Source organism: Myotis yumanensis, unplaced genomic scaffold (assembly GCF_028538775.1).
Source record: "Myotis yumanensis isolate MYYU_CA2020_CCGP unplaced genomic scaffold, mMyoYum1.0.hap1 SCAF_1, whole genome shotgun sequence".
Lineage (NCBI taxonomy): Eukaryota > Metazoa > Chordata > Mammalia > Chiroptera > Vespertilionidae > Myotis > Myotis yumanensis.
The window spans coordinates 183164951-183189833 of record NW_027223752.1 but is presented as its reverse complement, the minus strand read 5'-3'; the positions used below and the strand labels follow the sequence as shown (position 1 = coordinate 183189833).

Here is a 24883-nt window from a genome sequence, read left to right as displayed (position 1 = left end):
AGTCGACAGGTCATTCGGTTGTTCTGTTGCTTCGGCTTTTATATATATCGATGGGAAGACTACAGTGTCTCTATTTGCCTGAATAGGCAAAGGGATTTTTTCAGGTCAAATGGGTGTCATTGTTGTTCTAAAACTTTAGATGATTTCCTGATACTTTTGGTTAGTATTCCCTTATATTTGATACCCAGTTCTGATCATTTCTCTAATTTTGATACCTTAAATGGAAAGCCAAAAACTAAAATATAGGGGACCAATTAATGGAAATGGCAAGATCTCTCAGGAAAAAAATATGTGGAGCTGTGTGTTAGTTGAAGGTATTATTGAAAGGAAGCTCTACGACTTTCTTTGCATATCAAATTTCTGTTTATTTCTAACTTTGCTTCTAGCTGCTTGAAATTCTGTTTAAGCAACTTCTTCTGTGGAATGTTGGTAAGGTCTATAAATAGAATTGTTTGACTACTGGAATCAGTTCACATCAGATTTACTCTTTCATAATAATAACATTCTTGAGGACAATCATCACACAACTGAAATATTATAGGACATTAAATTACAAGCTTCTGGAATTCCATTTTAAAATATTCTTTTGTTAGCATTCTGTGAAGGACTTTGAATACATTTGCTTTAAATTCCTTCCTTTTAGATAGACAATGAAAGTATATTAGACTGATTCTAGCCACGATTCTAAATTTCCTCACTTGTACATTTGCATAACACTTTACAATTATTTTAAAATATATTTTGTGGTTTAATAGTTTTCTAAAGAATTTGGTACTTAAAGTTGTGTGTGTGTGTTTAGGGCATTCAACAGCAATGTAGTTTGTTGTCACAGGTGCTTTATTACAAGACATTTTAAAATCAAATGAAAATATTTATGTCATTTGTGTGTGTGTGTGTGCACGCGCGTTGACAAGCAAAATATGACCAACCTTGCTAACTCATTTTCATTACTCTTCTCCACCATTCCTCTGTCCAAAATTCCTACTGTTCCATGTACAAACTTAATAATTTCCTGTCCACATACCTTTGCTTTGGCTCTTTACTCTCTTTGGAATCTCCCCCTTAACCCTAGTCAAATCTTACTCATCTAAAGGGCCATATATAAGAAAGGAAATTAATTCTCTTTTCATTGTAGTTGAGGTAATTTTGCTATACTCTAAATCACCTTTATGTTCTTTTTCTCGCTATATACAAGTATACATTTAATCTCCCCAATTGTACTATGGATTCTCTGAGCAAATGACCTGTAATTTTTGGAAGATTATCTATATATATATATAAGGCTAAGCGACCGACCGTATGTCTGTCTGACCATCCAGCCGAGTAGCCGGTACATATGACATGCACTGGCAATTTAAAAATAAGCATTGACTCGCGCATGCACGATACATATAAAGCTCTCACTGGCACCAGTCGCACATGTGTTTTAATTTTATGATACTACTAGAGGCCTGATGCATGAAATTCATGCAAGACTAGGCCTTCCCTCTGACACCCGGGACCCAGCCTTCCCTCACAGCCCCGGCTTCATCTAGAAGGTCGTCCGGAAGGTTGTCTGGAAGGACATCTAGTCTAATTAGCATATAACGCTTTTATTATTATAGATATTATATATACTATTTTGACATGTAATTTTTTGCAGTAACATAAGTACCATACAAATCTTTTTGTAATTAATTTATTTTCAATGTGTACGAATCTGTGCACTGGGCCACCAGTGTTTAAATATGTATAGTGCTTAAATTATGTTTTACTATAGATGTTCAAAGAAAACAAACACCTATTATATACAGCAAAAGTTAAAAGATACAGTTCTTGCCAGAATAATGTTTTCTCACCTTGGTTGTGCTGGTAAGTGAATAAATCTCTTAGTAATTTCAGAGTGATAAGCAATTATGGCTTGCTTTCACCTCCCACAGTTTCTGTTCCATGCCACCCTGTCAAGGGAAAGTGTAGTCTTGAGGCCAGGGATGATAAGGAAGAAATGTGTAGCAAGCTCTTCTCTGATTTGAGTGAGTATCAGCATCCAGGATGGTAGAACAGGACATAGCATTTAGACTTCTGGGAGGCATTTGTGCCTCTGTTATCTGTGATTCCCAGTAATTTATAAATTCAGATGGTAACAGGTATGCCAGAAATAATAATTCTGTCCCCAAATAAGGAATGAAACATGAGAGTTAGAATCCCAGCCTCCTGACTAGGGTTTAGGGCTGGATACTGGGGAACTGGATAGAAGGGCTAAAAAAACAATGAATTAAAATAGTGGGGTGGAGATTGAGGGTGGTGAATGAAAGAAGCGTGGTAGGGATATTACAGCATCATACTTGCATGGATGACCAAGAGAAGATGAGCCTGGGAAAAGGACTGAGAAGGAGCAGTCTTGGTGTGGGCACACACCAGGTACTCAGTCCTTGGTCTTGATGTCTTTTCGGTCATAACTCACTTTTTGGTGGTCTCATTCAGTCACAGGGCTTTTTATATTTTTTTTATTTTTTTATTTTTTCGCTTAAAGTATTACAAAGGGTATTACATAAGTGTCCTTTTTTCCCCCCCGCCCTTGACAAGCCCCTGCCCTCCCTTACCCCCCAGTGTCTTATGTCCATTAGTTATGGTTATATGGGTGCATACAAGTCCTTCGGTTGATCTCTTACTCCCCTCCCTCCTGTCCCCCAACCCTCCCAGGCCTTCCCACTGCAGTCCGACAATCAGTTTGAGTCAGCTCTGCCACTGTATTTATTATTGTTCAAAAGTTCAGTCACAGGGCTTTAAATAGCATCTATTAGGCAAGTTAATTCCAAAAAAATGTGTCTTCTTGACATCTTATTCCCAAATTCCAGATCCAAATGCCCACTTGACAACACCCCATTTGAGTATCTGACAGATATCTTTAACTGAATAGGTCCTAAAGTAAAGTCCTACTTCTAGCTACCATCTTCAAACTGCTGCCTCAGCAATCTGCATTATCTGTAGTTTTCTCTATCGCAGTGGATTGTCCTCCATTCTTTCTGTTACTGAGACCAGAATCTTGGGAGTCATGCTGATTCCTCTCTTTCTCACTCCACATCCAGTCTGTCAGAAAATTCTGTTGTCACTGGCTCTACTGCTCTAGTTCAACAGAAATACATTAAGTTTCTAGCAGGTTCTCACTTCCTCTAGTGCTGCCAGTCTGGTTGCAGACCATCATCATCTCATACCAGATACTAGTGCACTGCCTCCCTAACTGGTCTCCTGGTGTGCCCTTTAGTTGCTGATTTGAAAAGAATTTATTGTAGACTGTTTTATAATGCAGTGACCTGTGATACCTCAGTATTTTGAGTAGTATTCTTTGACAAAGAAAATATTGTTCTGAGATACCTAAGAAGTGTTTAACAGAAAATGTATAAAGTGGCTGTGAAAGGCAACAATCTTTCTAGGCTTACCAACTGTGATTGAAACATATTTTGCCAGAAACGTGAGCCATATTTTTTAGCAGACTAGTAAGTGGATGGGTCTGACTGTGTGAACCTTTGGTCTGTACCTCTGCTTCAGTGCAACATAAGATGTGCTGACTGATTAAAGGATTCACTCAAACACATTTTCTTCCTTGACACAGTTAGGTTCATAAAAAAAGCAAGAGAGCATATATAGTTGGCTTTTTAATCTTCGAAGGAGGAATGAATTTTAATAGCTTACTTCTTTATTGACATAAAGATCAGAATCTTTTCCACAGGTAGAGGTTAAAAACTCAGAAAGAATAAATGATTCAGTTCCAATAAAAAGGTAGTTTTTAGGAACACATAGATACTGTATGATGCCTAGACTTTTGCCAATTTCGTATGATTTGACCTAGATACCAGTATAACCCAATCAGATTGAATAATAATGGCTCTGGTGGTCACAGGCCTTCTGTGATTTTCCTATAGCAATTTCTTGAGTCTATAATCCAGTTCACTTAACAGTTACCTTAAAACCTATGTTAACCTATTTTTTAAATAGAAGGACAAAATAAATTTCCCTCTAATAAGTTTGTTTTGTTTAGTCTAATGTATAGGTTTACTTTTGAAAGGAGAACTGCTGAAATCTTAGGCATTTTTAAAAAAATACTTCTAAACATGAACTCTTAAGGCACCCATACAGGTAAACATTAAAATAAAATTAGAGACCTATTATCATATTTGATAATATATAAGTTTCTTGAAATTTCAGAGAAATAGTGAACAAATGCTAACAAAACAAAATCCAAGTTCAGACAGGTATATCTTTTGACACACAAAAGGAGCCTTTCATTGTACTTGAAAGCTTTACTAATTCCAAATCTGATGAACTATCAAATTGATTATTTCCTATCAGTTTCAGACCACTATAATCTAAATTAGGGAATCTTAACCTGGGGTCAATAAATGGGCTACAAGATCTATGAATTCCTTTGTATACAGAGTTTTGTTTTTATAGGCAGTTTCCTTAAAGAGAGATCATAGTGTTGACCATATTCTCAAAGGAATCCATGATCCCCCCAAAATGTTTAAAAACTACTGATCCTTATCACTTTCTAGCCTATGTATCTATCTATCTCACTGTGATAAAGTACTTAAACTAGTTTAAATCTTACACCGACAATGAAAGTTCTCTATTTATAGTTTCTAAGATCTGCCATGTAGGTTTTGAAAAATTAAGCTCAATCAAGTCACTATTGTTAATAATGTGAGCAGTAATCAGTATATGAAACTCTCCTTTGACTTGGTGTATGTAACTTTACAATTACCATGTAATATGAATAGGCTGGGATACTAATTTAAGTGCTCGGCAGTGCCTTTGATTATAATTTTGAAAAATTATCTTTCTTTTTTCCTTTTAATCTGTGCGCTTACAAACCAGTAAGCATAGCTGATCCTGCTGCCCTTGGCTTTATCATCTCTCCGTGGTCTCTGCTGTTGCTGCCGTCTGGTAGTGTGTCATTTACAGATGAAAATATTTCCAATAAGGATCTTCGAGCATTCACTGCACCCGAGGTTCTTCAAAATCAATCACTAACTTCTCTGTCAGATGTCGAAAAGGTAACAAGTTTTTTTTTGGCTTGATTTTGTTTGGGCTACTCGACTTCAACCCTCTGAAGAAAAATTTAAAAATGATTGTGTGTTTTAAGAAATTTATAATTATATTAATAATTCAAAGTTGTTTTATAAAATTTTATGGAACTAAGAAAAATACGAAAAAATGTGAGCCATTATTAAACTGACTAGAGGCCTAGTGCATGAAATTCATGCAGCGGGGGGAAGGGGGGAGGGGGCGGTCCCCTCAGCCCAGGCTGCACCCTCTCCAATCTGGACCCCTCAGGGGATGTCCGGCAGTCTAACATCCCTCTCACAATCTGGGACTGCTGGCTCCTAACTGCTCACCTGCCTGCCTGATCACCCCTAATTGCCCCCCCTGCCAGCCTGATCACCCCTAACTGCCTCTGCCTACCAGCCTGATCGCCCCTAACTGCCCCCACTGCTGAACCGGTCACCCCCAACTGCCCCTCCATGCTGGCCTGGTTGCCCCTCACGGCTCCTCCTGCTGGCGTGGTTGCCCCCAACTACCCCCCCCCCACTGGCCTGGTAGCCCCCAACTAACTCCCCTGCCATCCTGGTCACCTCATGCAGCCTGCTGTTCAGTCGTTTGGTTGTCCCTCACCAACCCCCCTGCCAACCTGGTCGCCCCAAGCAGCCTGCTATTCAGTCGTTTGGTTTTCCCTCACTAACCCCCCTGCTGGCCTTGTCACCCCTCACAGCCTGCTGTTTGGTCATTACTGTTACTGTGACGGCATCCTAGACAATTTGCATATTCCTCTATTATTAGTATAGATGTTTATAAAGATGTATTAATACATACTGTGTATAAATCATTGTGCTTGTAAGGAAGATAAAAATAATTACAGAACTGATCCTGATGACATCTATAGAACAATGTGTAATAGATGGCAGAATGACATATATGCTACATAGAGGTAAAAAGTATTTTGGGAATCGAGAGGAGGAACAAGTTCTTTTAAGTGTAGATCGATATCATGGCGAAGGTGGTATTTATATTGGGCTTTGTAGACTGAGTAGAACTTAGACAAGTGAAAATAGGTAGAAATAGGCATTTCACTCAGGGTTATTAGTTTGTGAAATGATTCACTGTGATGGAGAAATGTTTGGTTAGACCAACTGGGCTAGAGCATTACTACCTGGCAGGCTGTGCTTAGAGAAAGAAATGGAAGCTATAGATCTGAATAAGGAAGACTCCAAATGCCAAAACTTGAGACTTTCTTCTGAGTCAGTGGTGAGCTAGTCCTAATTTTAGGAGAGAAATATGGTGGAATTTTTTATTTCAGAGGGTAAGTTTGAGAAAAGTGGATAACTAGGTGGTATGAAAGATTGTGTAGGAATCTAAGATTAATATAGGGAAAAGAACTAAATACAGGATATAGTACAGTGGAAGCAAAGCAGACTGAGTTTGTCAATTCATTTGATGGAATAATGAAGAAAAGTTTATGATAGAAATATTCAGTCTGAGGATGGTGATGCCATTGTGACCAGAAGAAGATTTGATTTCATTGTTAAGGCTATGGAAAAAATTTGGAACAATTTAGTATATATAGCAGGCTGTAATAATTTAGATATGGAACCTTGGAGAATTCAGTATTGCTATGAATATTGTTTCTCTTACAACATTCCACAGAAGTGTGAATATTAACATAATAAATTGCTAGTAGTAAAATTGTTAAATCAAAAAGTGCGTAATCTTTTTTTTTCACCCTGCTTGGTTCTTCAACTACTACCCCATGAATTCATAATAAGAAGAAAAAAGCTTGCAATGAGATTTTTTTCTCACTTTCAGATTGTCACATTCTATGAACAAGGCTTGTGAAAAATCTCTTATATATTGCTGGTAGAAAGGCAAAATGATACAACTTCTATGTAGGGAAATCTGACAACATGTATCGAAACTATGGATGATTAAACCTTTATCTGTAATTTCAGAGAATCAATTCAAGAAAAATACCTGAATGTCCAAAATGACATATCACAAGACTGTTTGCTGAAATAATATTTGTAATAGCAAAAGTTTGGGAAAATCCTAATTGCCCATTAATAATAGATTGGCTAAATAGACAGTGCTAAGCCACAAAATGGATTTCTATGCAGTATTTAAAAAACATGAGGAGATCTCTAAGCATTGATATGGAAATATCTCTATTATTAAATTAAAAATACAAGCAATTTTAAAAGTTTCTGACCTTTTGTAAAATAAGGTGAAAATAAGAATATTTTAAGTTTTGCTTGAGTTTGCATAAATAAACTTTAAAATAGATAAGAACTAAAAAAAATGGTTGCTTAGAGGATGGGCTGGGGAATTGTGGGGGGCAGTTTCAATAATTTCTAGTTGTATTTTCTACTTTAAAAGCTCATTTTTATTAAAAAATACAAAATGATGATTTTATCAAATTATGTATTATACTTTCTTTGGAACAAAAGATTATTAGTATATAGTACTTAAAGTTTTTTAAATTTTGTTTTATCATAAAATGACTTTTAAAAAAATTATATTCCTAGATCCATATTTATTCTCTTGGAATGACATTATATTGGGGGGCTGATCATGAAGTACCTCAGAGCCAAGTAAGTCAAATCTTCACATTTGTACAACTTTACACTTTACAAAAAGCTCTTTCATGTGTTCATTGCAGTGTTATTTACAATGGCCAAGATATGAACCAACCCGCATAAACGACTGGATAAAAAAGCTGTGGTAATATATATAATGAAAAAGCTGTGGTAATATATATAATGAAATATTACTCGGCCATCAAAAAAAATGAGATCTTACCATTTGCAACAGCATGGATGGACCTAGAGGTTATTATGCTAAATGAAACAAGTCAGTCAGAGAAAGACAAATACGATTTCACTTACATGTGGAATCTAAAGAACAATATAAATGAACAAACAAAACAGACCCATAGATACAGAGAACAGTTTGATGGTTACCAGAGGGGAGGTGGGTTGGGGGACTGAGTGAGAAATGTGAAGAGATAAAGATATACAAATTGGTAGTTACAAAATAGTCACAGGGATATAAAGTACAGAATAGGGAATATAGTCAATAATATTGTAATAGCTATGTATAGCACCAGGTGGGAATCAGAAATATCAGGGTAAACACTTTGTAAAGTATATGATTACCTAACCACTATGCTTTACACCTAAAACTAATACAAAATAATATTGAATATAAACTGTAATTGAAAAATAAAATAAATTTTTAAAAATGTTCTTCACAAATTTATATGTATTCTACAGCATGCTGTTGGGCACACCAGCATTTCTATGCTGGTTATTCACATTAATAATGTCACACTCTCAGAGTGAAATAACAATGAAGAACTAAAGAAATTATTTATTTCTAAAATGTTCTTAGTCATAGTAGTAACTACTCAGGTTTCAACAGTGCAGCCACTTAAAAAATTATAGCAAGAGAAATGGGAGTGTGCTTTGTTTATTTTTACTTAATGACTAGTAAAGGAGGATTGTAAATGACTTTGATGATTCATTCTTGTACTGAAAGTGATCATCTTTTTTGGTGCAAAAATTGTATGAATACTAATTCTGAGTCTCAGAGTAGGGTTTAGACTTCTTTACTTTTTCTCTTTTCACTTCAAAAATCATACTTTACTGCCCCTAAGGGAGCAGGCACAGATGTTAAAGTAACACTGAGGCCTCAGATTATGATGGCCATTAGGCTGATTCTAGTCTTTATCTCATACTAGAGGCCCGATGCACGAAATTCATGCAATGGGCTCCGCCCCCATCTCCATGGCAGCCGCCTCTGTCTCGGCCCCTGCTGCCGCGGTTTCATCCCAAAGATTGTCCAGAAGGACGTCCAGTCTAATTAGCATATTAGGCTTTTATTATTATAGATAATAATAATAGCTTTTATTATAGATAATAAAAGCCGAATATGCTAAGTGTCCGGTCGGCCGTTCAACCAATCAAAACGTAATATGCTAATGATATGCTAAGGCTGCTCAACCGCTCGCTATGACGTGCAGTGACCATCAGGGGGCAATCAACTGGTCGACCAGTCGCTATGACATGCGCTGACCACCAAGGGGCAGATGCTCTGACTGGTAGGTTACCTTGCTGCTGGGGTCCAGCTGATTGGGACTGAGCTAGATGGGCTGGACACGCCCTGGAATCTTCCCACGATCCCTCCCTGGCTGGCCAACCTTGTGCATCCCTCCCCAGCCCCAATTGTGAACCAGTGGGGTCCCTTGGCCTGGCCTGTGCCCTCTCACAATCCAGGCCAAGCCCCCACCCCCACCCCAAATTCGAATATAAAGGGTTAGAATATAAAGGAGATTACATCTAAAGCTGTATCTAAAATATGATATAATGCCCAAATGGAGGAGAAGTGAAGGGGTCCCAGGGAAAGCATATGTTTAAACCAAAGTGGATGTATGTATCAGTTTAACTCCCAGCAGTAATGCTCCAGTCCTCACCAGTACTTCCTTATTGTCAGTCTTTTTTAACCATTCTATCAAGTGTGTGGTGGCTTCTTTTTGTGATTTTAATTTGCATTTCTTGGTATGCTTATTGGACATTTGGATATAATCTACAGATTATTCAGCTAGAAAAAAAATCTCACATTTTGTCTTCTTTGTTTCACCATCATAATGAAAACATATTTAAATGATCTTTAGTCATTGTAATATTTGAAATCTCTTCTAAGTTATTGTAAGAGTATCAAACTATACTAAATATATATTTAATATATTACATGTTATTGAATATTAGGAAATTGTTTATTTCCCCAAAATGGTATATATATTGTAAATGCTGACCAAAATATTTGAATAAAGAATTCCATTTCTTTATATACAGAAAAACCACTGAGTTTTTCTATAATTCTTTCTATGTTGGGAGATGTATATTAATGACCTGCTAACAATTTTTGGGGATATCAAAAGGTAAAATGCAGTAAAGAATATATACTATTGGATAAGGAATTAATTTCTTCCAAGTATTTGAAGTGTGTTTGTTGTGGTTCCTGTGACTTCCAGAATGGCTAATTTTGTAAGATTTACACCTATCAATGTGGCTTCTCTGTTCTTTATATTCAGCCTATCAAGCTTGGAGATCATCTCAACAGCATCCTGCTTGGAATGTGTGAGGACGTTATCTACGCGCGGGTTTCTGTGCGGACTGTGCTGGATGCCTGCAGTGCCCACGTTAGGAATAGCAATTGTGCACCTTCATTTTCCTACGTGAAACAGTTGGTAAAACTGGTTCTGGGAAATCTTTCTGGGGTAAGCTGCAGTTCCGTTTGTTACATGTAGTCATATTTTTAATGTTTTTTTAAATTAAAAAAAATTTTTAGAGAGTGGAAAGGAGAGGGAGAGAGACAGAGATAGAAACATGGATGATGAAAGAAACATGAATCGGCAGCCTCCTGCACACCTCCTACTGGGGATGTGCCTGCAACCAAGGTACATGCCCTTGACCAGAATCGAACCTGGGAACCTTGAGTCCGCAGGCCGATGCTCTATCCACTGAGCCAAACCGGTTAGGGCTATAGTCACATTTTTAAATTTAGCATATAACAAAATTTTCTTTAAAGATATTTTATAGGTAGCATTTTCTCATTGAAAGCTAGGAACAGGAGACTGAATTTTTTTTCCTAATGTTGTTTATTTTAAACAATAATTAAAATTTACAAGTCTAGTGCTATGACCTAGTCGCCTAGATTTTATGAAACCTATTCTTTAGATCTTTAGTTCAGCAAGAGTCATAGAATCACAGCATATTAGAGCTGAAAATGTCTGCTCTTGTCTTGTTGGTCTGTCTATTGTGAAAAACTCATTGATGTGCAAAATGAGTTTTATAATTATTTAAATGTACTTTCTGTCATTTTATTATTCTTTCTTGGCCACTTATTTGTCTGGGCCCCTTAGCTGTTCCCAAAATCCTCCCCTCCTTCACTGGACACTAGCGCCTGGTACATGTGGGGAGTGGGGTGAAAAGGGTACATGTGTGTATTCCTTCGATATTGCTCCAAACCTGGACTTTACCACTTTCCCTCTTGGATATGAAGAATCCCAGGAATGACAAACTATATCTAATAGTCCCACCTCTGCACTTCTTAAGCTATATTCTGTTCTATTTGCCCTAGTTTGGATACACCTTGGGTTTTGAAATCTGATCTAGATCTAAATGAGAATTTATTCTTACCTTTTAGGGTTATGGTACCTGAGTAGTGTCCCTGTCCTTTGTGTAAGCTTTGTATTTACCACTGTCACACATGTTCTTGCTGGCTTCCTCATCCCTAGAGGTTTAGTTCTGCCATCTTAACCAGGATGTTATATGGCTGGCAGGAATATATCCAAATTGCATACACTTTGCCAGTTGATAACTAGGTAAATGGTCTGCAAACTGTAGCTCGTGGAGCCTTTTCAATTCTGTAATGAAGGGGAACGCAGGTAATAGAGGCTGAGTGAATGGGGTCCTTGGCTGCTTATTTCCCCTCCTTAACTACAACTGCTCCACTTGTATTTGATTTGTCTGTTTATATTCCTGCATGTGATTTTTTAAAACAAAGATAAAGCTATTTTAAAAATCTGTGAAAGACCTCTATCCAAACCAAAGTTTCCTACATATTTTCAAACATTTTTTTAATTCCTCTGATTAAATAAGCGTGAGGAAAAACTGTTTAAGGGAAATTGTGTTTTCACTGCACAACTTTTCAGTCTTTATTACACCAGACTGTATTATTAACTTTAAAAGAGATAGGCTTGTAAGTGAAACATACCCCAAATTTATTTGAATCATTTTTTTCAGATCTTTTCGTAACACTCTCTCAGAAATGTTGCTCAACATTAATTCCTTTACGTTATAAATAAAAACATTGAGACATAGCTTATGGAACTTATGTTTCTTATGGGTCAGTCCAAGGGATCTCTGTCACACCACACCTCCTCTAAGTCTTTGTCCTGTTTACTGATTTTACTCCTATAGTAAAATTGCTGGAAATATTTTTCCATCTGTTAATTATTAAAAGAATAATAAAAAAGAACTATTCCTCCATAGAATTCTATTATCCATCTAATTATTGCCCATATTAGATAAGACTCCATCACTTTTGGTATTTAGTTCATTTTATTACAATAGCTATATATTGCTCATCTACTTATAAAACCTGTGCTAGATACTATAGGAGATACAAATTTGAATAGAATATGCTCTACCTTCTAAGAGCTCTAAATAAAAGTTCTACAACCATTTGTTAATTATAAAATGTGAAGAAAGGTATTAAAAGTAAAATTGTTTAAAGCTATGAGAGCTTGAGGGGAAAGGATACAAGTTATGACCACATTGAAAAATAGCACTTTGAACTAGATCCTGTAGACCAGATGGAGAAAGTAATCTAGGCAGAAGGAAGTAAACTTGAATAAAAGTTGTGAAATAGGAAAGAGCAGGGTGTGTTTGAGGAACAGTAATAAGTCTGGTATGGGGTGTGTTGTGGGGCTGTTTAGTGGGAGAGAAGAATAGAAGGGTCAGTAGACAGAGAGCCTGCTTTCCAGAGGCAAATTTCTACTAAGTAGAAGTAACAATGCTCCTCTCATCTTTCCAGTGCTCTTGCTCATCTCCTGGACAGAAGTAACTCTGACAGCTACCATTTTTTAAAGTGTTTACTTTGTGCCAGGCACTGTGCTAAATGGCTTTGTGCTTTTTCACATCTAGTCATCATAACAACCCAGGTTACAAGATGTCATTTTAATTTTATTCTCATTGTAAAGATAATGAAACTAAGGCTCAGAAAGAATAAATAACTTACCCATGCTGCATACATGGTAAATGACAGAGACACAATTGCAACCTGGATCTCTCTGACCCCAAGCCTATGCTGTTAGCCATTACACTTTTCTGCGGCTGTTGTTGCCACTGGTAGCTGATAAAATGACTTCATCTCTCACTCAGGGTGAAATTTATTATGTGACCATAATCCCTACTTAAAATTGATTAGCATAGAGTAAAAGTCAGTAGACTAGCTTACTTGTCCTGATTCTTCCACTGGTGTAATGTTAGTTGTTGTTTTTTAACCTCAATTTTAGTTATCTGAAAAATAGTACATACCTTCTACCCATACTACTGAACAGTTGTGAAGATAATTATTTCAATGTTGATGAGCTGCTTCAAAGTTCTTAGAAATTTTCTTGCTATTTCTCATGTAACAAGAGAATAATAGTCCTCAAAAAAACCCTACCACATGAGGTTCTTTGAGGACTAAATGACATAAAGTATGTACAGCACTAAGGTAGGGCCTGCCTGATAGTAATTGCTCAATGAATGACAGCAGGGATTCCCAAAAAGGCAGGATGTCCTTATCTCCTCAGTTACTGACAATAGAGTGCAATCTGGACTAACATCATTTACATAGTTTAAATGATAACATCATTTCAGAAATATACTCATTTAAGTCTTCTTATAGGTAAGAAACAATGCCTTGAATATACCACCTTAAACAGTTTTTTAGTCCATACTCAAGTTTCACTAAAGGAGAAATGTTAGGGTGTGCACGTGCTCGTGTGTGTGTGTGTGTGTGTGTGTGTGTGTGTAAAACCAGATGTGTATGTATGTTCTTGGTGCCAGATTTAAGTAATTTCTCTTTACCATTCTCTCTATTCCATTTATTTTTTGAAATTTCCACCCTAATAATCATCTGAATAAGCCCAGTGTTCAGTCTAACTTTTCATGCCTTATAATGTGGGATTAGGTCCAGTTTGACATGCCTTATTTTAAACCAAGTACCCTTGATTAAAGTACTAAAGTTTAAGATTACTAAAACATTTTGTTATAAAGGGGACTCAAAAGAGCATTGATTTAGCCCTACCTGGTTTGGCTCAGTGGATAGAGCATTGGCCTGCAGACTGAAGGGCCCTGGGTTTGATTCCGGTCAAGAGCACATGACCAGGTTGCAGGCTCGTTCCCCGGTCGGGGCTGTGCATGAGGCAGCTGATCAGTGATTCTCTCTCATCAATGATGTTTCTATCTCTCCCTCCCTTCCTCTCTGAAATCAATAAAAATATATTTTAAAAAAACAGAGCATTGGTTTAGATTTAATTGCTATCCCTCAATATGTCCATTTATTTAAAGCATTTCTCAAAAGTAATTCCTGGCAGGAAAAAATATAGAAAATTATTTTTGAAAATAATTTGAATCAGTATCTTCCATGCATTGCAACAATCAGGTGAAAGCTATATTACACCATTATTAATATATTTTAAAAATTATAATATAACTTATGATGATGAATATAGTTACCAGTTTTTGGGGGGAAAATAGCACTTCAAGTTTACTATTTTCAAATGGAACTCAATTTAACTACTTTAATTTGGCTAATTTTGTTCCCTAGTTAGCAGACTGCTCTTTGATAATTGTTTCTTGCCTTTTATTTTCTGACGATGAATTGCCCAGAACTGAGCTACATAAATTCTTATCCAAGGAATACTAATTAACAATAGCAAATGTGGAATGTCTTTATCTAATGCGACACCCTCCAAAAATTGTCTACCTAATGTCATTCTCTAGCATATTACCATGACAAAAAAGGGAGATTCTTTTGTCAAACTTGATTTTTGATTACCTATGTACAGACGGATCAGCTTTGCTGTAACAGTGACCAAAAACCTGATCGAAGCCAGGCTATTCGCGACCGATTGAGAGGAAAAGGATTACCAACAGGTAAGAGTATAATAGTAGAAATTTCTTGGCTTAAACCTTATTTTATGGTTTCTTTCACAAAATCATACTTACCTGGGTTGAAAATCTGATAATTGTGACGTGACAATCATTAGACTATAGGTATGCAAAGTAAAGGCAGGGAACAGATAGGAACACTACCTTGATTTTAATGTATTAATTCATTAAGATTATGCATAAAATGTTGTTAATATAATCAAGACTACCACAGTAAATCATTGCCTTTTGCATATCATTATTATAGCAATAATATAAATTATTTACTTTATCATGGTACTTTACATTAAAAATGCATTTTAAAGCAAGACAAAACAGTACACATTTGTGAATATAAACTCTACTGAAATAAGTTTTACAAAGCAACATTATTTTTACTACACTTTATTTTATATTCTATTTCTTTTTTTAATGCTAGTTACAAACCACTAAATTGATTTTATGATTAACCAATTCTGTGACTTGCAGTTATACATATTGTGTTAGATTATATAATGTTTAAAAAAAACACCTGATGAAGAATAGTTTAGTTATTTGCCAATAGCATTAAATAATTATGGGTTCTATATAATAATTGAATTTATTTTTTAAGAAAATGAATAGGAATTCCAAACATGCGAAATGAAAGTTAAGTTTTAGGCTTGGCTAATTTATGAAATGAACTTTTGTGGGGGCTTTTATTATCTTTTTTCTCTTTACTTTTTACTGAGCAATATTGATAATTATTAAAATCTAAATAGTAACAAAAATATTTTATGGATGAAATTGTCTTATGGAGGCTGGGAAGAAGTAAATGTAAATATGGCTTAAATATATTCTAATAAAACATTCTAATTGATAATGTAGTCAGATTAGAAAACTAAGATGCCTGACTTTACAGTTAATCATATAATCAGAGCCCAGCTATCTTATTTAAAACCCAATGAGAAACTCATTGCGAAAACTAAATATAGACAATTGATTATCTGGACCAAATGTTTTGCAGAATTCAGAACTTTCATGTATCCGAGAGGGAAGAATTGTCCCTAAGCAAGTGTAATGTTGTTCTTAAAGAAGTCAAAGAAAAGCAATAAAATCATTTCTAATGGAGTAATTCTGTAATGATGCAGTTAGTTAAGTGTCTGCTTTGGTACTTTTATTTTACTTATTGTGAATAATGACTTTTTCTGAAAAGTTATCTTAGCTCTCATATCATCAATATAATCAATTCATTTCTGGTTGCATAAGGTTTCTTTTCTAGTACATATATTATTAGTTTATGTGGAGGTAAAAAAAAAAGCAGAAAGCAGATTTTGTTTAACTTAGTTTTTACAATTCAAAAAGAATTTTTAACCCTTTCTTGTGTTTCTTTAATGTACTTATGTTCCTATATATACAGGCACACCTTCTTGTAGGTAAAAAACTGGTTCCCTTTATTTTAAAACTATACTAGGGTTTGAAATATGATATAGTGTGAATCTTGGAGCTAAAAATGGCAGCACTTTGTTAATGCATCAGATTTTCAGTCAGTGTCCCATCAGAACTGAATAGTAGCAGAAATTACAGCTGAATGTCATTGGCAAGCTGGAAGAGTCTTTCAGGGAGACAGCATACTTTGATAACTAAACATTAGATTTAAAAGAAATTATTTCTATTTCTCTTATTTATTATCTTTCTAGTTTATTTCCCTCTCTCCCTCTTTTTCTCTTCTTTCTTTTCCCTCCCTCCCTCTCTCTCTTTGTCCTCCTTATTTTCTGTACATTCTTTTATCTCTTTCAAGAATTCCTTTATATTATCTACTATCAATTAAGTGCCCATGTTATAAATTTGGGGTGTGGGGTTTTTTTTGCTTGTTTGTCACTTGTTTACTTAGAAGATCTAATGTTATATTATTAATTTTTTAAGACAGTTTGTTTTTTCCTAACAATAAAATGTTAAATATAGGAGAACCAACCCCATTTTATCCCTATCCATTATGAATCTATAGAAAAGAAAAAAAAATCACCCTGCCATATTCAGTTCATTAAATTTTAAAAACTCTCAGGTGTTAATATATTACCTTCAATGATTCAATCTTATTATTATAGACATTATTATATAATATTTTAGACGTAGGAATTAGAGATTAAACTGAATCTACACCTACTTTATAACATACCTTAAACAGTAAGTTATTTACTTGTCATTATATATATACATATGTTATTTTTTTATATGTTCTTAAATAAAAGTAAAACTTACTAGACATGTAGATGCTAAGGATAGGGAAAACCTACTAAATTAAATACATTCATTTTTGTGGGTGTTCAATGAATATTTGTTTATTGAATGGGTATGAAAAAAGTTTAAAACTATTAGATATAATAATATATTTATAATATAATTTTAATGGTTTCATAAAGAAATATATATGACTTTATGATTTATCTTTTTAGATAATCCATTTGAAACCTTAGGTTGTACAAAGTAAAAAGAAAAACATAGTTCACCATATTGACTCATATTTTTAGACTATGTGTCATTTCAAACAAAAGTATTATTCTCTTTTATTTGTGACTTTGCTTTTATAATATTGAGAAAGACTTAATATAATTGTCTAACAACTTTTTAAAATTCTATGACTAACAGACTGTCCAAACACAGATAATCTAGGATTAATGGTAATGACTTAAAAAAAATTAACAGAGAAATCTTTAAATAGTCTCTCCATTGATTTTATTCTCTAAAATAGTCCTATCTCTTTTTTGGATAATAAAATCCTCCCTATATGTAAACTCAAGAGAATTTGTAAGAAATTTAGTTGTGTCACTCAGAATAATTTTGAGTAGAATTAGAGTTCCTGATACTTAAAGAAACAATAATCTTTTGGATCAAGTGTAATGTAAGAAGATTCCCCAGTTTGTCTTAGCCATAGCTTCCCACAATAGTACTGCTCAAAGGCTTTCATAATTTACCTTTAACTAGTTTATAAAACCACATCTCAAAAACAATAAAAGTAATATCCCAGTTATAGCCACTACCAGGCAGAAGCAATTAGCAGCTAAGAGTCAGTTGCATATAATAATATAAAAACTTCAAGATTAAGAAAAAATTACCTTGTGAAGAAGAAATATTCCTCTAGGACACCGAGCCCAGCTATCTTATTTAAAACCCATGAGAAACTCTCATTGTAAAAACTAAATATAGACGATTGATTATCTGGACCAAATGTTTTGCAGAGTTCAGGACCCTCATAAATCTGAAATGGAAGAATGTTCCCTAAGCAAGTGTACTGTTGTTCTTTAAGAAGTCATAGAAAAGCAATACAATCATTTTTAATGGAGTGATTCTAGAATTACTCCATTAGAAATCCTGGTGTTACTTTTGAGCAGTGCCAGTTCTCAACTCTCAATGGTCACTTGCAAACCATTTTAGGGATAATGCCTTGTAACTATGTAATTTGATTGTTCAACTAAGTCTTAACAATACAATTTTTCATCCATAAGTAAATGACCTTAAAAGGTCCCTCCTTATATCTAACCTCTGAGATCTGTCAAAGAAGGCACGGCCCAAACTAGTGGGCTGTCTGCCCCCACTTTGTTACTTAATACTGCTCATGCCGATAAAATGGCTTCACTAAGCAGAAAGAAAGCAAACATTTCCTGCCAAGCTTACGGTGGAAACCTACACCACGATCAGATCAGCATGATATAGCTTCAGAACTTGGGCGTATTGATAATATCACGTTTCTTTTTCTATGTACTTGAACACATTTGTGAGGACAGATGGGGAATCGAGGAGCCTCTTTTAATACTGAAATGTCATTTTGAAGTTAGCTTCTAAGAGATGCTGTGAATTTTTGAGTCTCTTGTGAGGGGAAAGGTAAATGATGACATGATATCCAGTTACAGATAATATTATAATTTTTAAACAAAAATAGTTAAAATACAATGTACTTTACCAGGGAGATTTTTTTTTTTTGACCTAATTGAAATGGAATGTGTTTTATACTGAAAACTTTTTATGTTCTTAAAATTGTTTATTCATAGCTCTTCCAAGTGTATTTATTGTTCCCTTTCGTTTTTAGCAAGCTGTGTACTCTCCAAAAGGAAAATGCTTATGGTTTCATTTTAAATATAGATGTTTATCATTGTATATAATCTAATAGTGTCTGCAACCTCTCTTTGAACTCAGTGCCTCCTTAAGAAATAGAAAATCTACCTCTAGTCATCACTTATTCTGTTTTGAATAATGTGATTTTTTTTAAATTGTAGAATAAACCTAAAATTTTTGTAGATCTTTTGATTTCCGGTTCCATTATTTCCTCTCAAAAGAACTTTTAAATTCTCCCACAGTAGACAATTATATGCTGAGGAAAATAAAGCAGAAACAAAAGAAAGGCAAAATTAGAATTTTATGTTGCCCTTCTTTAGAGGAGCTCATAATAGTTCATATGAATTAGTTCATTTATTCTGTCATCTCTAAAAGAAAGCATAACAAATTATGTCCACATTTTTGTAGATGAAGGAAGTACAAAGCATGGATATTAAGTGGCTTGCCCAAGCTCATGGGTTGGATGGCAAAGCTAGAATTAAAACCCAGGTTTTTATACAGTAATCTTTCTGATGGATTAAGCTTTTGATTTAAAAGCTTTCAAAAGGTTATGTAATCTACCCATTCTACAGGCATTCTTTTGAAATCTCTGTTATCGGGAACTAGAAATACAAAAACAAATAAGACATGGTCCCTTATATTATGGTAATGTTCCAGTTGGGAGTGGGAGTGGAGAAATGAGTGGGAGTGCTGACAGATTATATAATATAAAGAATAATTTGAATACAGTGGAAGAAATGTCCTAGTAGAGGTCCAGTATGCTCCGTGAGTATAGTGGAAGGAGATACTAACTCTACCAGGATGGGAAATATCAGGAAAGTTTTCACCTGAAATCTTTTAAGAGTAGATCCAAAGGCATTGCTTCGAGAAATAACATTTCCTGTGATCACAATGGGTATTGAGCACAGTCATTAGGTGTACTTAATTAATGATTTCAGTGTTGATTATTGCCTGTAGATAAAGTAATTATAATAGCATGGGCCATGCTTAGAAAGATCTGGAAAGCAGTTGAAGACATTGCATTTTATCTAGTCTCAAATACTGTTACTAAGTAAATAACACTAGTGTTAACAGTATATGATTTCACTAATCTAGTTGACATAAGCATCTAATAAATGAGCCTAGATTTCAATGTTTTTCCTCATTTATATAGCCAGATTTTATATTTGAACTCTCATTTTGAGTTTTCAGATTAGTGAACTTTTTTCCCCTAGTGCTTCAGCAACATGGAGCAACCATGATACCATATTGCTACACGTGATACTATATAGCAGTGGTTCTCAACCTTCCTAATGCTGCGACCCTTTAATACAGTTCCTCATGTTGTGGTGACCCCCAACCATAAAATTTTTTTCGTTGCTACTTCATAACTGTAATTTTGCTACTGTTATGATTTGTAATGTAAATATCTGATATGCAGGATGTATTTTCATTGTTGCAAATTGAACATAATTAAAGCATAGTGATTAATCACGAAAACAATATGTAATTATATATGTGTTTTCCGATGGTCTTAGGCAACCCCTGTGAAAGGGTCGTTCAACCCCCAAAGGGGTCGCGACCCACAGGTTGAGAACTGCTGCTATATAGAGTATCCACCTGTGAAGTGTTAATCAGGCAAGAACACATCTAGTTGTGTAATTAAAGATAGTGACTATCATTAACATGACAATAAAAACCTAGCATTTATAAAACAGTAGTTATCCAAGGGCCACTTATTAGCAGTCAGTCTTGGGCCTCATGGCTAGTGAGAAGACATGGCTCTCTTAGGATACCACGGTCTGCTGATGTATTGTTAGTAAATACTAATCACCTAAAAGAGAATGATAAATGTACCTGTTATATATGGGATAGACAGATGGTACACTTGGAAAGTGCACTACTTCAGTAGTGGTCAGGGTAGGCTTCAGTGAAGAAGTCATATTTTAAAAAAACACTATAGGATAAGAAACAACTAACCAAGAGAAAGGTCAGGAGTAGACCATTCCAGGGCAGAGAAAAAAGAATCTACAAAGGCCCTAACGTATAAGAGAGCTTAACAGAGAAAAAAACCCACAGCCCGGATTAAAGGAAGTGGAGATGAAACTGAAAAGGATTCAAGTGGCAGACCAAAAAGAGTCTATATTTTATTTAAGTGCAATCATATGCCTTTGAGACTCACTGAGCAGGGTAGTGGCATCATGGAATTTATATTTCAAAAAGATAATTTTTGTTGCTGAGTGGAGGATGGTTGGATGAAGAAGTAGAAGAGCAGGGAGGCCTGTTCAGAAGCTATTGCAATTATCTAGTCAAGTGATAATGTTAATTGGGAGTAGGGTGATGACTGGAATCGGTGGGATCACGTGGAGTAAGATCTTTGAGATTTAAATAGCCAGCACACTCTGATGGATCTGATATGGGGAATAATAAGGACGATTTGAGAATGGTGCCTGTATTGTTGTTTTGAGTAGGTAGTTTGATAATGGTGCACTTATTGAAACTGGAAAAACTGGGGTAGAATGGACATCTCTGGATGTGGAAGTAAAAGATTAAGAATGTTCAGTTCGAGGCGCTTCTGATATATACCAGTAGCAGTTCCAATTACATAAGCTTAGAGCTCCCAGAAGAGGTCAGTATCAGGAATATAAGTTTATATTGTGTACATAGCAAAAAAAAAAATAATCAAAGAGGGATCAAAGATAGTCACATGGGAAATCTTCAGTGTTTATGGGCTATTGGGTTAATAACTACAAAGCATTCTTCTATGTTTCTTTTTTCTTTTTTAAAATATATTTTTATTTATTTCAGAAGGAAGGGAGAGGGAGAGAGAGAGAGAAACATCAATAATGAGAGAGAATCACCGATTGGCTGCCTCCTGCATGCCCCCCTGGGGATCAAGCCCTCAACCCGGGCATGTGCTCTTGACCAGAATCCAACCCAGGACCCTTCAGTCCACAGGCTGACGCTCTATCCACTGAGCCAGACCAGCTAGGGCTATGTTTCTTTTTTCAATAGTAGAACCCTATATATAATTTTTTTTGTTGTTGAACTATGAATTCAAAAAATTAATATCTGGTTGGGTATTTTTGCTGTCTCAATGCACTTACAGAGTGCTGCCTTAGAAAATTAGAATGCTTACTAGTTTGAACTAAATCAAGGACTAAAGAATAAATAAGAATTGGTACTTTATTCCAATTGATAAATATTGGTACATTATGTTCGAGAGAAAAAACTATGTTAGTACATGATAATCTTTCATGAAAAAAATTAACTTTTTTACACAATTTAAACACAATAAAGAAGTATATAATCATAATAAAACTTTGATACTTAAGAATTTCAAATGCCATAATCTTTTTCCCCCATTCAGAATATAGCAAGAATTCTTTGTTTCTTCTTTAAACATATTTATTTAAATGACTAGAGAGTACCAGGGCTTCATATGGAAGTAATGCATGCTTGAATTACATGTTTGAATCAATATGTGTTTGAAGTTAAAGGAGTAAACTATACATTCTATTATTACCCAAAACCATTTCACGGATAATTAATATTCTGCTAAACTCGATAGTATCAGACACTTTTATCTATTTTTTAAAAACCAGTAATTCACTTCTGAGGAATATCAAATGATATTGTTCAAAAAAATAAAAGTTTGAAATATTATTGACTTTATTAGATAAAAAGCATTGGGCTATGAAAAGTTATACAAATATTGCATCTCTTTTCACTGCCACTGTCATCACCACCATGACCGTCCCATTCCATCCCATCCATCTCTCATTCTCCATGTGGAGGATTTAGAAAATTGTCACCGCTTTCATTGTCAATAGTAAGGTTACATTCCAGTTATTTTCAAAAACTTCTGTGCATACATGATAGATTCTTATCATTCCAGGAAGAAGCTCTACTTCTGATGCACTAGACATACACAAGTCTCCATTCTCTCATCAGACCTTTCTTAACAAAGGGCTTAGTAAGTCTATGGGATTTCTGTCCATCAGAGACACACAAGATGAGGAAGATTATTTCAAGGACATTTTATCAGATAATAATTCTGGACATGAAGATTCTGAAAATACCTGCTCTCCTTACCAGTTCAACACTAGTGGCCCAGAAAAAAAAGCTATCCCTGGCATTGATGTGCTTCCCAAGAAGAAGATTTGGGCTTCATCCATGGACTTGCTCTGCTCAGCTGACAGAGACTTCTCTGGGGAGACTGGCAGATACCGACACTGTCACCCTGAGGCACTCACAGTGCGGACTTCAACCACTCCTAGAAAAAAGGAGGCAAGGTACTCAGATGGAAGCATAGCCTTGGATATCTTTGGCCCTCAGAAAATGGATCCTATGTTTCACACGCGAGAATTGCCCACTGCCTCGGCAATATCAAGTGCTTTGGACCGAATCCGAGAGAGACAAAAGAAACTTCAGGTTCTGAGAGAAGCCATGAATGTAGAAGGTTAGTAATATTGTGAGTGTTTGAGAGAGAATTGAATTGAAACATTTAAAATTGTGTTAATAAAAAGGGTTATTAAACAATTCCACAAGTCTTGTTTCCACTGCCAAACATTTGTACTCAGGTTAGTCTTCTCTATCAGTATCTGTTCTCCCTTCTACCAAAAGCCTAACAGCATTGTCCCTACTAAGCATACCCAGTCCAATCGCTTTATAGTCTCAATATTTGGGGTAGTATTTTTTTTGGGGGGGGGTAGTATATTTTTAGGTTGTAAGCTTCTCAGGGGCAGGCACCATGTTTCCTTCTTCTTTTTAACCCTCCACAGTACCGTCTGTCATGCTCTGTTTTGTGGGAGTCTTCCGTAAAGGCTGGTTCATAGAAGTAAGACCGAGGCAGAGTTGTGTGGAGGTAGTGCAGTGGTTCCCAAAAATTTTGTTTTAAAAACAAAATTTGGGACACAGCTCCTGGAGATTATAATTTTTTTGGTCTAGAATGAAATTTCAAATCTGTATTTTTAAAAGGATAGTATTTAATTTTATAGATTTAAAGTCAGACAGCCTAGGTGTGAATTATTTACTCCATTCAATATGTGATTCTTCAGCAGTTGGGCTTAATAACTCTTAAGTTACCCCATCTGTAAAATGTTCTTAACAAAAATAGATGAATTGGATAATGAATGTAAAGTGATTAATAAATCAGATTATCACATAATTAGTGTGAGAGGCATAAAAATAACTATAAATGATAAATCCATATTATTTGCAGGATAAAGCTCTGTTTTAACAATACCTGATTCACAAACAAAACTCAATATATTGAATGGAGTGAAATTGTGTTCTAGACATAGATAGAGGCTATTTTTAATGTAGATAGATGAAAGAGAAAACAAAATAAGATAGAGTTTTTTATCTAATCCTCTACATTTTTTGAGGATTAAGCTTTTATAACTACCTTTTGCCTTCAGACAAACCCTGGGGCATAGCTGATGAAGGGGAACCTGAAGGAGCTTTCTAGTTTAGTGAGAGTAGTCACATCATCAAGGATCATATTCATTTTTAAGGTCATTACTCTAGTAGAATATTTTTTTATTCACAGACTATCTTTAAAGTACTCTGCCTTTAAACGTTTGTTGTTTTTTAAGTTTTAAGCATAGTTCTGGAACTGAACATACTCCCTACATTGTTCTTTACTTCAAGTAAAAGAAGCTTTGCAGTTGTTTAAATTCAGGATTTGTAAATTACTAAATAATTAGAAATTATTAAACACAACTGATTTTAAGGGTTTGAAAATACATGCATTTTAGAAAACATTAGCTAATGTTATGAGATGGTCATATGTAATCTTCAAATACAGAATTTTCAAATACAGAAAATAAAAACTTTGAAACTTGTTTTATGCATGATTTCACTATTTAACTTTGATCTGTAAATGTTTAGAGTTTGACAGCAAAGAATTGACACTTTCTGCAGTTTAAAATACTCTCCCCTTTAAGAAGTTGTATTTCATGACTGTTTACTGTTGCACAACAGTTAGCATATAAATAGTAATTTAGCCTGGCCTTCTTATGAGCATGCCTTCATGGATACATTAATGTAAAGAAATATTGTCCGTGTGTAAT

General features: G+C 35.1%; 1 protein-coding gene across 11 annotated transcripts in view; it reads left to right on the top strand.

Annotated features, from left to right (window-relative positions):
- The window catches only part of PTPN13 (protein tyrosine phosphatase non-receptor type 13), a 209647-nt gene that overhangs the window by 64976 nt on the left and 119788 nt on the right, over nt 1–24883 (top strand). For 10 of the 11 annotated variants that reach the window (XM_070393196.1, XM_070393249.1, XM_070393188.1 and 7 more), the window contains exons 3-7: nt 4855–5033; nt 7557–7622; nt 10124–10309; nt 14654–14741; nt 22705–23268. In XM_070393196.1, the coding sequence (XP_070249297.1) occupies nt 4855–5033; nt 7557–7622; nt 10124–10309; nt 14654–14741; nt 22705–23268 (1083 nt within the window). The remainder of the gene's footprint in view (nt 1–4854; nt 5034–7556; nt 7623–10123; nt 10310–14653; nt 14742–22704; nt 23269–24883) is intronic. The other variant, XM_070393256.1, reaches the window with a different exon arrangement.